This window comes from Pristiophorus japonicus, chromosome 9 (genome assembly GCF_044704955.1).
Source record: "Pristiophorus japonicus isolate sPriJap1 chromosome 9, sPriJap1.hap1, whole genome shotgun sequence".
NCBI lineage: Eukaryota > Metazoa > Chordata > Chondrichthyes > Pristiophoridae > Pristiophorus > Pristiophorus japonicus.
In genome coordinates this window covers 146,777,843-146,793,073 of record NC_091985.1, presented here as the reverse complement: position 1 = coordinate 146,793,073, position 15,231 = coordinate 146,777,843, and the positions used below count along the sequence as shown (strand labels likewise).

The 15,231-nt window shown below is 47.3% G+C and overlaps 1 protein-coding gene across 6 annotated transcripts in view; it reads left to right on the top strand.

The window, feature by feature from the left end:
• Nucleotides 1-15,231, top strand: part of esr1 (estrogen receptor 1) — a 408,574-nt gene that overhangs the window by 200,502 nt on the left and 192,841 nt on the right. For all 6 annotated transcript variants that reach the window (XM_070889920.1, XM_070889924.1, XM_070889921.1 and 3 more), the window contains one exon: nucleotides 6,382-6,708. In XM_070889920.1, the coding sequence (XP_070746021.1) occupies nucleotides 6,382-6,708 (327 nt within the window). The remainder of the gene's footprint in view (nucleotides 1-6,381; nucleotides 6,709-15,231) is intronic.

The following is a 15,231-nucleotide window of genomic DNA, read 5'->3' as shown; positions in this document are numbered from 1 at the left end:
TTCGTGCACCGTGCCCTCGTAGGTGACCTTGCCCATGGCGCTGCCCAGGACAGTGATGAGCTCTTTGGTGTACGTTCTCAGTTTCGTGTGGATGGGGCTCAGGGCTGGTCTAAGTGCCTTGTTGCACCACAGCCTCTCAAACATTTTTTTACTCATGATGGATTGGCTAGCGCCAGTGTCCAGTTCCATGGCTACGGGTAAGCCATTCAATTTTACATTTAGCATTATAGGTGGACATTTCGTCGAAAATGTGTGCACCCGTGTACTTAAGCATCTGCCTCCTCTCTATGAAGCTCTAAATTGCTTTGATCTACCATGGACCGATCTTCCTCTGCCATGTGGTGGTTAGCAGGTTTTGCATAGCTTGCAGCTCGTCTGCAAGCTCGTTGGAGGTGCCCCATTGTTCCACAGCTCTTGCAAACATACCCTTTGAAGTGGCATGAATAGGCTGAATGGAAGCCTCCACAATGCCAACAAGGTGTGAATTGCCTTGCATTCATCCTTTGTTGCAGACTCTGAGTCATCTGGGTCACCTGAGGCCTGCTGGCAGTTGCAGACTCGTGGTTTCTGCCCTGTACATTTTGCTCGCAAACACAGTTCCAGTTATTTTATGAACATTGCTAGCACTTGTGTGCTGAGAGATTTGTTTGGTGTTATCACTGGTGGACATAAACGCCTGTGCTATCGCAATGGCCTTACTGAGGGTCGGTGTCTCTACAGTCAAAAGTTTTCGTAGGATGGTCTCGTGGCCAATGCCCAGTACAAAAAAGTCTCTGAGCATCTGCTCCAGGTAGCCATCAAACTCACATTGTCCTGCAAGTCGTCTTAGCTCGGCGATGTAGCTCGTCACCTCCTGACCTTCAGATTGCTGGCACGTGTGGAACCGATACCTCGCCATCAGCACGCTCTCCCTCGGGTTAAGATGCTCCCGAACCAGTGTACACGGCTCCTCATACGACTTATCTGTGGGTTTTTGCAGCATTAGAAATAAAGTAAATGAGTTGACGGCACAAATCATTACAAATGGGTATGATTTGGTGGCCATTACAGAGACATGGTTGCAAGGTGGCCAGGACTGGGAATTAAACGTACAGGGGTATAGGCAGGAAGGGAAGGGAGGTGGGGTAGCTCTGTTAATAAGGGATGATATCAGGGCAGTTGTGAGGGATGATATTGCCTCCAGTGAACAAAATGTTGAATCATTGTGGGTGGAGATTAGAGATAGTAAGGGGAAAAAGTCACTGGTCGGCGTAGTTTATAGGCCCCCAAATAATAACTTCATGGTGGGGCGGGCAATAATCAAGGGAATAATGGAGGTATGTGAAAAAGGAACGGCAGTAGTCATGGGGGATTTTAACCTACATATCGATTGGTCAAATCAAGTCGCAGGGGGTAGCCTGGAGGAGGAATTCATAGAATGCATACGGGATTGTTTCTTAGAACAGTATGTAACAGAGCCTACAAGGGAGCAAGCCATTTTGGATCTGGTCCTGTGTAACGAGACAGGAAAAATAAACGATCTCCTCGTAAAAGATCCTCTCGGAATGAGTGATCACAATATGGTTGAATTTGTAATACAGATTGAGGATGAAGAAGTTGTGTCAGAAACGAGAGTACTATGCTTAAACAAAAGGGACTACAGTGGGATGAGGGCAGAGTTGGCTAAAGTAGACTGGAAACAAGGACTAAACGGTGGCACAATTGAGGAACAGTGGAGGACTTTTAAGGAGCTCTTTCATAATGCGCAACAAAAATATATTCCAGTGAAAAAGAAGGGCGGCAAGAGAAGAGATAACTAGCCATGGATAACCAAGGAAATAAAGGAAAGTATCAAATCAAAGACCAATGCGTATAAGGTGGCCAAGGTTAGTGGGAAATTAGAGGATTGGGAAGATTTTAAGCAACAGCAAAGAATGACTAAAAAAGCAATAAAGAAAGGGAAGATAGATTACGAAGGTAAACTTGCGCAAAACATAAAAACAGATAGTAAAAGCTTTTACAGATATATAAAACGGAAAAGAGTGACTAAAGTAAATGTTGGTCCCTTAGAAGATGAAAAGGGGGATTTAACAATGGAAAATGTGGAAATGGCTGAGACCTTAAACAATTATTTTGCTTCCGTCTTCACAGTGGAAGACACAAAAACCATGCCACAAATTGCTGGTCACAGGAATGTGGGAAGGGAGGACCTTGAGATGATCACTATCACTAGGGAGGTAGTGCTGGACAGACTAATGGGATTGAAGGTAGACAAGTCCCCTGGTCCTGATGAAATGCATCCCAGGGTATTAAAAGAGATGGCGGAAGTTATAGCAGATGCATTTGTTATAATCTACCAAAATTCTCTGGACTCTGGGGAGGTACCAGCGGATTGGAGAGCAGCTAATGTAACGCCTCTGTTTAAAAAAGGGGGCAGGCAAAAGGCAGGTAACTATAGGCCGGTTAGTTTAACACCTGTAGTGGGGAAAATGCTTGAAGCTATCATTAAGGAAGAAATAGCGGGACATCTGGATAGGAATAGTGCAATCAAGCAGACGCAGCATGGATTCATGAAAGGGAAATCATGTTTAACTAACTTACTGGAATTCTTTGAAGATATAACGAGCATGGTGGATAGAGGTGTACCGATGGATGTGGTGTATTTAGATTTCCAAAAGGCATTCGATAAGGTGCCACACAAAAGGTTACTGCAGAAGATAAAGGTACGCAGAGTCAGAGGAAATGTATTAGCATGGATAGAGAATTGGCTGGCGAACAGAAAGCAGAGAGTCGGGATAAATGGGTCCTTTTCCGGTTGGAAATCAGTGGTTAGTGGTGTGCCACAGGGATCAGTGCTGGGACCACAACTGTTTACAATATACATAGATGACCTAGAGGAGGGGACAGAGTGTAGTGCAACAAAATTTGCAGATGACACTAAGATTAGTGGGAAAGCGGGTTGTGTAGAGGACTCAGAGAGGCTACAAGGAGATTTGGATAGGTTAAGCGAATGGGCAGATGGAATACAATGTCGGAAAGTGTGAGGTCATCCACCTTGGGAAAAAAAAACAGTAAAAGGGAATATTATTTGAATGGGGAGAAATTACAACATGCTGTGGTGCAGAGGGACCTGGGGGTCCTTGTGCATGAATCCCAAAAGGTTAGTTTGCAGGTGCAGCAGGTAATCAGGAAGGCAAATGGAATGTTGGCCTTCATTGCGAGAGGGATGGAGTACAAAAGCAGGGAGGTGTTGCTGCAACTGTATAAGGTATTGGTAAGGCCGCACCTAGAGTACTGCGTGCAGTTTTGGTCACCTTACTTAAGGAAGGCTATACTAGCTTTGGAAGGGGTACAGAGACGATTCACTCGGCTGATTCGAGAAATGAGGGGGTTAACTTATGATGATAGATTGAGTAGACTGGGTCTTTACTCCTTGGAGTTCAGAAGGATGAGGGGTGATCTTATAGAAACATTTAAAATCATGAAAGGGATAGACAAGATAGAGGCAGAGAGGTTGTTTCCATTGGTGTGGGAGACTAGAACTAGGGGGCACAGCCTCAAAATACAGAGGAGCCAATTTAAAACCGAGTTGAGAAAGAATTTCTTCTCCCAGAGGGTTGTGAATCTGTGGAATTCTCTGCCCAAGGAAGCAGTTGAGGCTGGCTCATTGAATGTTTTCAAGTCAAAGATAGATAGATTTTTAAGCAATAAGGGAATTAAGGGTTACGGGGAGAGGGCGGGTAAGTGGAGCTGAGTCCACGACCAGATCAGCCATGATCTTATTGAATAGTGGAGCAGGCTCGAGGGGCTAGATGGCCTACTCCTGTTCCTAATTTTTATGTTCTTATGTTCACCGGAGCCAGAAGATTCTTCATGAGACTGTGTTGTCGCTGCCCCACAGACCGTGAGGAGGACCGCTCTCCTTTTTGCAGCGCTTCTTTCTCCGTCCAGCTCGTTGGCTACAAAGTACTGGTCTAGCCGTTCGACATAGGCTTCCCAGTCCTTACCCTCCGAGAACTTCTCCAGGATGTGCACAGTTTGCTGCATCTTTGCGTTGGATTCGTATACTCGTCGCCAGTTATTGTGTTCCTAACACAGATGAGACTGCACACAGGAAGGTTAAAGTAACAGTGACCTCAGTTTTTATTAAGACACTCCAGAGTGAGGAACAGGCCTTAGGGGCCGGCTTATATACAGTGCTCCCAAGGGATGCTGGGATCCCTTGGGACTTCAGTGGATGCGCTCCCTGGTGGCGGAATATGGGAGTGCATGCTTTACAGATACACAACAATGTGTATTGCATTAATTAATTTCTTAGTTAGTTAGTTCAAGTGTGTCCTCTTTGAGCATCCCTGATTATAATCGCTCAACCATTGGTGACTGTGCCTTCTGTTGCCTCGGCCCTAAGCTCTGGAACTTCCTGCCTAAACCTCTCCACCTCTCTACGTTTACTACATTAAAGGCGCTATATAAATGCAGGTTGTTGTTGTTGTTTTGAACTAAATCATTTCTTGGTTAATTCTAGTCTTTTTATGTACTTGCTGTCATATTTGACTTTGAAATGAGCTTTCGACCATATATCCGTAGCATAACTAAGACCGCCTATTTTCACTTCCGTAACATCGCCCGTCTCCGTCTCTGTCTCAGCTCATCCACTGCGGAAGCCCTCATCCATGCCTTTGTTACCTCTAGACTGGACTATTCCAATGCGCCCCAGCTGGCCTCCCACATTCTATCCTACGTAAACTAGAGGTGATCCAAAACTCGGCTGTCCGTGTCCTAACCCGCACCAAATCCCGCTCACCCATCACCCCTGTGCTTGCTGACCTAAATTGGCTTCCAGTTAAACAATGCCTCAATTTCAAAATTCTCATCTGTTATATATGCAAGCACCTTAGTAATGACTCCATGAGGTAAGGTATTGTACTTGAACTCTTGTGACCTTAGTCCATTTATTGTAGCTCCCTGAGTGAGGATACAGTGAGGTGAGCTCTCTTTTATACTTGGTTACCTGCAGTGTGCAGGTGACCCTTAGGTCTCCACCAGTAGCACCCTCTTGTGGTACAGGTATAGTGTATACAGTGTGAAGATACATTCAGTGGTCTAATGTTACAATACACAACATCATCCTTATTTTCAAATCCCTCCATGGCCTTGCCCCTCTCTGTCTGTAATCTCCTCCAGCCCCACAACCGCGCCCCCCTCCCCCCCAAGATGTCTGTGCTCCTTTAATTCTGCCCTCCTGAGCATCCTTGATTATAATCGCTCAACCATTGGTGGCCGTGCCTTCTGTTGCCTAGGCCCCAAGCTCTGGAACTCCCTGCCTAAACCTCTCCGCCTCTCGACCTCTCTCTCCTCCTTCATGGCGCTCCTTAAAATATACCTCTTTGACCAAGCTTTTGGTCACCTGTGCTAATTTCTACTTATGCGGCTCGATGTCAAATTTTTAATCGCGTAATACTCCTGTGAAGCGCCTTGGGATGTTTCACTATGTTAAAGGTGCTCTATAATTACAAGTTGTTGTTGTACTTGTAATGATTTATTTAAACCATGAGATTTTTCAATTTGCCGTGTGAGAGAGGGAAACTCTCAGCTGAACAGCACATTGAGAGATTTTGCTCATTAGTTTAAAATCGTCGATTGCGCAGTTTGCTGCTCAGCGGGTTAAAGTTCCGGTTAGTGTGGCGCTAGGGGGAGTCGATAGGGAGGGTGGTTAAGGTTTAGTGGCTGGACATTCAGGAGCAGCCGGAGTCAGGAGCAACGATCTTTGCGCCCAATCTTCAGATCTGTGTCTCCTCACATAATCTAAGCAGACACTCCAGTACTGACGGAGTGCTGCACTGTCGGATGAGACCTAACATTGAGGCCCAGTCTGCCCTCTTAGATGGACATAAAAGGTCACATGGCACTATTTCATAGAGCAGGGGAGTTCTCCCCGGTGTCCTGGCCAATATTTATCCCTCAATCAACACTTCGAAACAGATGATCTGGTCATTATCACATTGCTTTTTGTGGGAGCTTGCTGTGCCCGAATCAGCTGCCGCGCTTCCTACATTACAACAGGGACTACACAGCGGCTGTAAAGCGCTTTGCGACGTCCTGAGATCGTGAAAGGTGCTATATAAATACAAGTCTGTCTGCCTTTCTTTCTGCCTTCCCAGTGTTCAAATTTGTATGTTTGTCTTATTCTAACAATTAGCTTTGCCAAAATAATCACATATATGCCGAAGCCTGTGACTAAGTCGACCTCCTCTGTCTATTCCCTAATTAGTATTGCCAGTTTTTTTTTTCAAACCAGTTTCTGAAATCGCACAAGAGGAACTAACTTTGTTTCATCAACTGAAATCATCACGGCTTAAAAGGTTTGGACTTTTATCTTCCTTTTTTTTGTTGATTTGCCAGGTATCCGCAAGGATCGTAGGGGTGGACGCATGCTGAAACACAAGCGGAGGAAGGACGAGAAGGATCATATCACCAAGGGCACCGGGGTCACCAGCAGACCAACCTCCAGCAGTGTGAGCCCAGCACAGAGGAACGCCAAGCAGAACTCGGTGATGGGCATGACTTCGGACGAGATTCTCAGCACCCTGATGGAAGCCGAGCCTCCTTTGGTTTACTCAGAGCATGACCCCAGCAAACCCTTCACCGAGGCGTCCATGATGACTCTGCTAACAAACCTGGCTGACAAAGAACTGGTGCATATGATCATTTGGGCTAAGAAGGTTCCAGGTAGGCCCATAGAACTTTATGTTAAAGGTGCTATATAAATACAAGTTTTTGTTGTCCTTGTAATGATTTATTTAAACCAAGACATTCTCCAAGACAATGCATTTTGTAAATCGCAGTAGTTAAGGTACAAGCACATCACATGAGTCTACGCAAATGCAGGGCTGACATTTATTAGCAGTGTCAGAACAAAGTACAGCGGTTTTCAGATTAAATAATAAATTCAAATATAAGCTTCATTCAAAGATATGTGACATTGTTCCAAGGTTACTCAGTGTTCCTTTGTGCCTTTCCTACAAAGGTTGAGGGATGCAGCTTGCGCTAGCTTACCTGACGGGGCTGCCCCTGCCAAAACCGCAGGCCTCAATTGAACTGCTTCAATCCGGCGGAAATCACAGATCACCCATGATCAGACTTTGATGTTTAAATGTCTTTTTGTTGGCTTGAATACAGTGTCAGCATCTCGCAAACAGAATGAATGTGTTTGGTTTGAAACAGAGTGAATAAATTGGCAGCAGGTTGCTACGAAGTATGCAGCAAGCTGTGTCCAATTCAACATATTGAGAAATGAGATTTGCAAAAAGCATCCCATATAACACGAGTGTGCAAGTTTGACCTCATCACAAAAATTAACAGGCAAGGTGGGAAAAGATTCCTTCCGCAGAAGGTAGAATTCTCAGCCACAAACCATTGTTGAAGCAGGGTCCATAAATTATTTAAAAAGAATTAAAACAGAGAGGGATTAGACTGGGTGGGTTATGTGGAGGCAGATTCCAGCGCAGACTTGATGGGCTGAATGGCCCGTTTCTGTGCTGCAGTATTTATGATTGTATGTCAGGTACTGTTACTCTGGATCCATAGCCCTAGTAATCCACATATGTATATAAGTGTGTGATAGCAGCGATGGGCTGAATGGCCTCCTTCTGTGCTGTGAACTCTTATGATTGATGGTTTTACAAATGATTTCTGTCACTCTTGTGCTGGAATGTCTGGTTGATTGCAAGAAATTTTGACAAGTATTGTACTTCCAAAGGATTTGTGGAAAAACAAGAATAAGGAAAACCAGTTTTGAGATATTAAGGAGCACCTTGATCATGAACAGTACACAACAAACCTTTGTTCATTCGCACAGCCGGTAACGCACTGAAATGTGGCACCGTGTCACTTGAATGCGACATGACCGGAAAAAAAATTGCATTTAGATTTTATTGCCGAATCCCCTCCCCAAATAAAACACTATAGCAAGTCCTTCTTCATAAATACGGTCACCCATCTGATTGGGTTATCGTGACACTGATGTAAGCATGAAATGATTCAGTAGGGATAGGTTAATAGCACTTCAGATAGGAATGCAGCAGGATTGGGAATCTCGATAGACAGAGGGTAGACCAAGAGGTCCAGATGCTTTGTCGATAAACGATGTTTACGTGATCAATTGGGCCAACACTCATGGAAACTGAACCCTAGTGAGTACATTTTAGAAGTAACGCATTGGTCATGAAGTGCTGCAGGGCATCCCGAGGATGTGAAAGATGCTACAGAAATACGAGTTCTCTTCCTTTATTGTCTATTGCACGACAGGGTCCAACACATTGATTTATTTGATTCATTTCCCAATTGTAAATTAATAAATAGAATTATGCATCTTGGCAGGACTAGGGATGACAGATTGGGGGTGCGGGGGGAGGAGCAGTTCTTCCTGTGAGGCCAGAGGGAAGGGTTGCAAAAAGCTATACCCTCGATTTGCGGCACACAATACTGGGAACTTTTGAGTGCACCGAGTACAAAATATGTCCCTTTTCCCAACACCACCATCTCCTGTTGCCCTAAGTGACTAACTACGTAGGCATGGCTGCTTTTGCCCTAGGAAAGCCCTAGAAGTGGATAAAATTAGTCGAACAAATACAGTGAAAGTTACTTCCAAATAGTGACCACACCACCCACCGTGGAAAAAAACAGCAAGATTTACTTGAGACTCACTGGAATTTTCCAGTTTAACTTCAGTCCCTCCTACCTCGAATTATTTTGGCCTTCACCCTGAAGAACTGAGGCACCTTTTCCTCGGTTGGACCACTGCCTTCTGTATTGGCAATTGGCTCCAGTTGCGAATTGAGACTGCAACTGGAGGCGATCTAACTCTTGGCAAACTTTTTAATGTCATCCAGCAGTTTTCTGCAATCATCCCAAGATCAGTTGATTTGTGTTGCTAATAACTGTGGCAGTGTCTGTCTGTGCAGCACAACATTTACTAGATGTGGAGAGCTGCTTCATGGAACTGGCCCTGTGCCGTCTTTAGACTTTTATCATCAGCAAATCTATATCTGCCTCTCTCCAGTTTATCTTTTCCATCTTCTACTTTCCATTGGGTACGGCCAATGCAGCCACCACACCTTCACTTGCAGAGCTCCGGGAGCTAATGTTGGATTCACCAAGGCCATTCAGTCGCATCATATCATCGTATACTGTACAAAGCAAGTGCTCTACTCAGAACTTCATGGCCAAAGGTGGGCAGAGGAAACTTTACAAGGATACCCTCAAAGCCTCCATGATAAAGTGCAACATCCCCACCGACACCTGGGAGCCCCTGGCCAAAGATGCCCTAAGTGGAGGAAGTGTATCCGGAAGGGTGCCCAGCTCCTCGAGTCTCATCGCCGAGAGCATGTAGAAATCAAGCGCAGGCAGCGGAAAGAGCGTGCAGCAAACCAGTCCCACCCACCCTTTCCCTCAACAACTATCTGTCTCACCTGTGACAGGGACTGTGGCTCTCGTATTGGACTGTTTAGCCACTTAAGAACTCATTCTAAGAGTGGAAGCAAGTCATCCTCAATTCCGAGGGACTGCCTATGATGATCATCATCGTATAATTTAGTTAACTGAAAGAACTTGCATTTATATAGCGCCTTTCATGACCTCAGGACTTCCCAAAGCACTTTACAGCCAATGAAGTACTTTTGAAGTGTAGTTGCTGTTGAAATGCAGAAAACGCAGCAACCAGATTTGTGCACAGCAAGATCCCACACACAGCAATGTGGTAATGATCAGATAATCTGCTCCAGTGATCTTGGCTGAGGGATAAATATTGGCCAGGACACCCCAGCTCTTCTTCAAATAGTGCCATGGCATCTTTTACATCCACCCAAGGGGGCAGATGAGGCCTCGGTTTAACGTCTCATCCCAAAGGTGGCACCTCCGACAGTGCATCATCAAATCTCATGCTAGATTTTGTGCTCAGGTCTCTGGAGTGGGGCTTGAAACTACAACTTTCTGACACAAAGGCGAGAGTGCTACCCACTGAGCCAAGGCTGACACCTGAATTCATGCCTCAAGAAATTTTCTGTCACGCTGAAAGTGGATTATAGCAAATGTAACTGTATCTCTCCCTTCCCCGCCCTCCCCCAGCCCAGGACAATTCCACCAAGAGGAATGGGAATGTACTTGCATTGTCTTTCCCACCTAAGTGTTTTGGTGATGGTGCAAGTCAGGCTGGGAAGAAAAAGAGCCTTTTGTCCATTGCTCTCATCCTTCCGCAATACCACCTTCTCATTGTAGCATCCAACTGTTTCGTAAATGAGTCCAGTCTTCTGGCTTCAACTAACTGTCTGGCCAATCCATTCCAGCTTCTGATCACCCTTTGTGCACAGAAATGCTTCTCTCAATCTTGCTCTTCACAGCGTGAGCCTTTGCCCTCTTGTCCTTCTCCCTGATGTATCTGGAAGTATTGCTGTAGGTTTCTGTTCTCACTACGTAACTAGCTGCGTTAGTGCAGAACACACTGTGTGGGCTGGGGTGAGTATTTATCATTCAGCCTTGTAGAGGATCAGTTGGCGCGAGTCCAGAGCTGAAGGGGTTTTATTGATGGGTTTGGGCACTGAGTTCAGACCACCGAATACCTGAATGAATAAAGCTCAAGACCTGAGCCCTCAATACTAACTCGCAAACCAAATAGTGCTACAGTGAAAGTGTACGGTGGCCATATTGAAAGGCCTTGTTCCCAGTCTGAACCGTGGGTCTCAGAATCAGCTCTTCAAAGTTGGAGCACTAACTCCCTATCTCTGACTTGTGCCTACCTCTGTTGAGCTGGGAGTGGAGCCTTTCAAAATGGCTCCTGGGCTCTGCTTTTTCTACCATTGTTACACTGCAGTATGGATATGCTCCTCAGCATAAAAACCCTCAGACCACTTACGGAAGTGACCTACAGCACTGACCGCAAGAGACTATCTAAGGCAAAATCTCAAACTTGTAATACCCATTGTTCCATTGCTCCCTATCCCGTGGCCTCCTATTGTGACCTGCTCTATCACACGATAGCACTCGTAGCCAGAAGAAGCCATTTGGCCTCTCTGCCAGCACTGAACCTTTGTAGCACCAACTTGGTTCAACGTCAGGCACTTCTTCTATGGCTGTGATTCTGGCTAGAGACCTTGACCTCTCGTGCAGGCTAGCACCAGAGTAGAAAGACCATTAAAGGGTATGGGGAGTGAGCAGGAGAGTAGGATTAGACTGGGTGGGATATTAAAGGGTATGGGGAGTGAGTAGGAGAGTGGGATTAGACTGGGTGGGATATTAAAGGGTATGGAAAGTGAGCAAGAGAGTGGGATTAGACTGGGTGGAATATTAAAGGGTATGGGGAGTGAGCAGGAGAGTGGGATTAGACTGGGTGGGATATTAAAGGGTATGGGGAGTGAGCAGGAGAGTAGGATTAGTATCGGTTGGATAGTAAAGTGAATGGGGAGAGATTAGCAGTCATCATCATCATCATCATAGGCAGTCCCTTGGAATTGAGGAAGACTTGCTTCCACTCCTGAAGTCAGTTCTTTGGTGGCTGAACAGTCCAATACGAGAGCCACAGACTCTGTCACAGGTGGGACAGGTAGTCGTTGAGGGAAGGTGTGTCTGGGACTGGTTTGCCGCACGCTCTTTCCGCTGTCTGTGCTTGATTTCTGCATACCCTCAGCTTTGAGACTCGAGCTGCTCAGCGCCCTCCCGGATGCATTTCCTCTACTTAGGGCGATCTTGGGCCAGGGACCCCCAGATGTCAGTGGGGATGTTGCACTTTATCAGGGAGGCTTTGAGGGTGTCCTTGTAACGTTTCCGCTGCCCACCTTTGGCTCATTTGCCATGAAGGAGCTCCGATTAGAGCGCTTGCTTTGGGAGTCTCGTGTCTGGCATGCGGACTATGTGGCCTGCCCAGTGGAGCTGATCGAGTGTGGTCAGTGCTTCAATGCTGGGGATGTTAGCCTGGATGAGGACGCTGATGTTGGTGCACCTGTCCTCCCAGGGGATTTGTAGGATCTTGCGGAGACATCGTTGGTGGTATTTCTCCAGCAACTTGAGATGTCGACTGTACATGGTCCATGTCTCTGAGCCATACAGGAAGGCGGGTATTACTACAGCCCTGTAGACCTTACTTAAGGAAGGATACCTTACTTAAGGAAGGATATACTGGCTTTGGAGGGCGTACAGAGACGATTCACTAGGCTGATTCCGGAGATGAGGGGGTTGAGTTATGATGATAGATTGAGTAGACTGGGTCTTTACTCGTTGGAGTTCAGAAGGATGAGGGGTGATCTTATAGAAACATTTAAAATCATGAAAGGGATAGACAAGATAAAGGCAGAGAGGTTGTTTCCACTGGTAGGGGAGGCTAGAACTAGGGGGCACAGCCTTAAAATACGGGGGAGCCAATTTAAAACCGAGTTGAGAAGGAATTTCTTCTCCCAGAGGGTTGTGAATCTGTGGAATTCTCTGCCCAAGGAAGCAGTTGAGGCTAGCTCATTGAATGTATTCAAGTCACAGATAGATAGATTTTTAACCAATAAGGGAATTAAGGGTTACGGGGAGCGGGCGGGTAAGTGGAGCTGAGTCCACGGCCAGATCAGCCATGATCTTGTTGAATGGCGGAGCAGGCTCGAGGGGCTAGATGGCCTACTCCTGTTCCTAATTCTTATGTTCTTATGTTCTTATGTTCTTATGACCATGAGCTTGGTGGCAGTTTGGAGAGCCTGGTCTTCAAACTGGGTGGTTCATGTGGATAAGCAAAGCAGCACAGGTTTGATGGGCCTTTTTCGTCATACAGTTTTCTATTTCTTTTGTCCTGAAAGTGTCCATTCTCGAGTCGGCCAGGCTCTGATGTGCAAACCCTCTGTTTGCTTTTTGTTAGTCGACTCAAACTGAGGTGCTTTGTGCTGAAGCGTCCCTTTGCCTTCACTGTATATGTGCTGATATTGATGGGGGTACTAACCTAACCTAACCTGCCTGGGGTGAGGGAACTAGCGGGAGTAGACCGGCCGTACTTTCTACATTGAAGTCAGTGTAAAGTAAGATGGAGCGCGGCTGATCCAGTCCTTCGGGGCAGGAGGGGGGTGGTGGAGATGAGGGGAGTGGGAGGGTGCGGGTGTGAGGTTAAAACTGCTCCATCCCCTATGCCACAGGGTGAGGAAGTTTAAAAAGGTGCAGGGAGAAGTGAGTGGCTGTGAGACACACCAGTAGCTATGATCTCGTTGAGGTAAATTCACTGATCCTGAGCTCCCAGCAGATGGCCAAGTTCAAACAGAGCGCGAGTTAAATCAGGGACTACAACACTGTCGAGACGATTCACCAACAACACTGTGTCCGAGCATATCGCTCTGCTGGGGATTGGTGAATTTAGCGGAAGAACTTGCATTTCTATAGCGCCTTTCACATCTTCAGGGCGTCGCAAAGCGCCTCACGGCCAGTGAATTACTTGAAGTGTAGTCACTGTTGTACAGAAACGCAGCAGCCAACATAGAGAGCAAAGTAAACGGACAATTGATCAGTTTTCATGATGCTCATTGAGGGATCAGTATTGCACAGGACTTCAGAGCGACGGAGAGAACTCCCCTATTCTTCTTCAAATAGTGCCATTGAATCTTTTACATCCTCCTGAGAGGGCAGATTGGGCCTCAGTTTAACATCTCATCTGAAAGACGGCACCTGAGACAATGCAGCACTCACTCAGCACGGCACTGGTGTGCCAGCCTAGATTACGTGCCCGAGGCTCTGGAGTGGGACTTGAACCTATGACCTTCTGACCCAGAGGCGAGAGCAGTACCACTGAGGTACGGCTAACACCCAGATGTCTATATCATTATGTGATTGTGTGTAGTTTCCTCATTATTCCTATTAACTTTAATGAGGCTGTTCTTTGTAAGGCTGTGGTACATCTCAGTACATCACCTTTCCCATTCAACTTTGGCTGCAAAGGACTTGAATCAGATTGAACTGGCTAGCCAGTGTGGGCAAGTTCTCGGGCAGATGCACACACATTGGGCCCAAGTTTCCACATGATTCGCGCCTGATTTTTTGGAGCAACTGGTGGAGAACGGACTATTTTAGAAATCGCAATTCTCCACATTTTTTTTTTTGCAGTTCGAGTCAGGTAGAACAGTTCTAGTTTAGAACAGAATTTTTTCTTCAAAAGGGGGCGTGTCCGGCCACTGACGCCTGATTTGAAAGTTTCCACAGTGAAAATGTACTCCAAACTAAAGTAGAATGGCGCCAGTGAAGATTTTTGTAGAACTGAAAAAACCTGTTCTACACATTAAAAAATCAGGCGCAGGTTACAAATTAGGCGTCCAGAACGAGGTGGGGGGGGGGAAGGGAACTCATTAAATTCGACAATAAATCCTTATTTATACTTCTACAAATATTATACAAATAAATCCAACCTGAATAAACATTTATAAGCCAAGAAAAGATTAAATAAACCATCTTCCTACCTGTGTGAAAGTGCTTCAGCCAGGGAGAATTCTGCAGCTATTCGTGCTGCTGAGCAAGAGAGGGAGGGAGAGAGGGGAGGGAGAGGGAGAGAGGGAGGGAGAGCGGGGAGAGAGGGAGGGAGAGGGAGGGAAGAGAGGGGGGGGGTCGGGGAACAGGAGTGGGGGGGAGCGGGTGTCGGGTCGGGGGGGAGCGGGTGTCGGGTCGGGGCGGGGTGGGGGGGGGCGTGGAGGGAGTGGGTGTCGGGTCGGGGGGGGGGAGCGGGTGTCGGGTCGGGGGGGGGGAGCGGGCCTCGGGTCGGGGGGGGGGGGAGAGCGGGTCTCAGTCGGGGCGGGGGGAGCGGGTCTCGGGTCGGGGCGGGGGGGGGGAGAGCGGGTGTCGGGTCGAGGGGGGGGAGCGGGTCGTGGGTCTCGGTCGGGAGCGGGTCGAGGGTGTCGGGGGGGAGCGGGTGTCGAGTCGGGTCTGGTCGGCGGGGGGGGGGGGGGGAATGGGGGGGAGCGGGAGCGAGTGTCTGGTCGGGCGGGGAGCAGGAGCTGGCCGTGGGAGGAGCCTCATTCACGCAGCCCCAGTGAGGCCATTGGGCCAGGGCTAGGGGCTGCGTGCTTCGGGCCCCTCCCACACAGTTCGGCGCCTGGAGCTACTGCACTTGCGTGCCGACTGTAGCGCGCATGTGCAGAGGTCCCGGCACTGTTTTCAGCGCAGGGACCTGGCTCCGACCCCCCCACAGCTCGTGCCGGCTGCGCCGAGTGCCACAGGACCTGTAAGTCGGTGGAGAATACCGAGGATTTT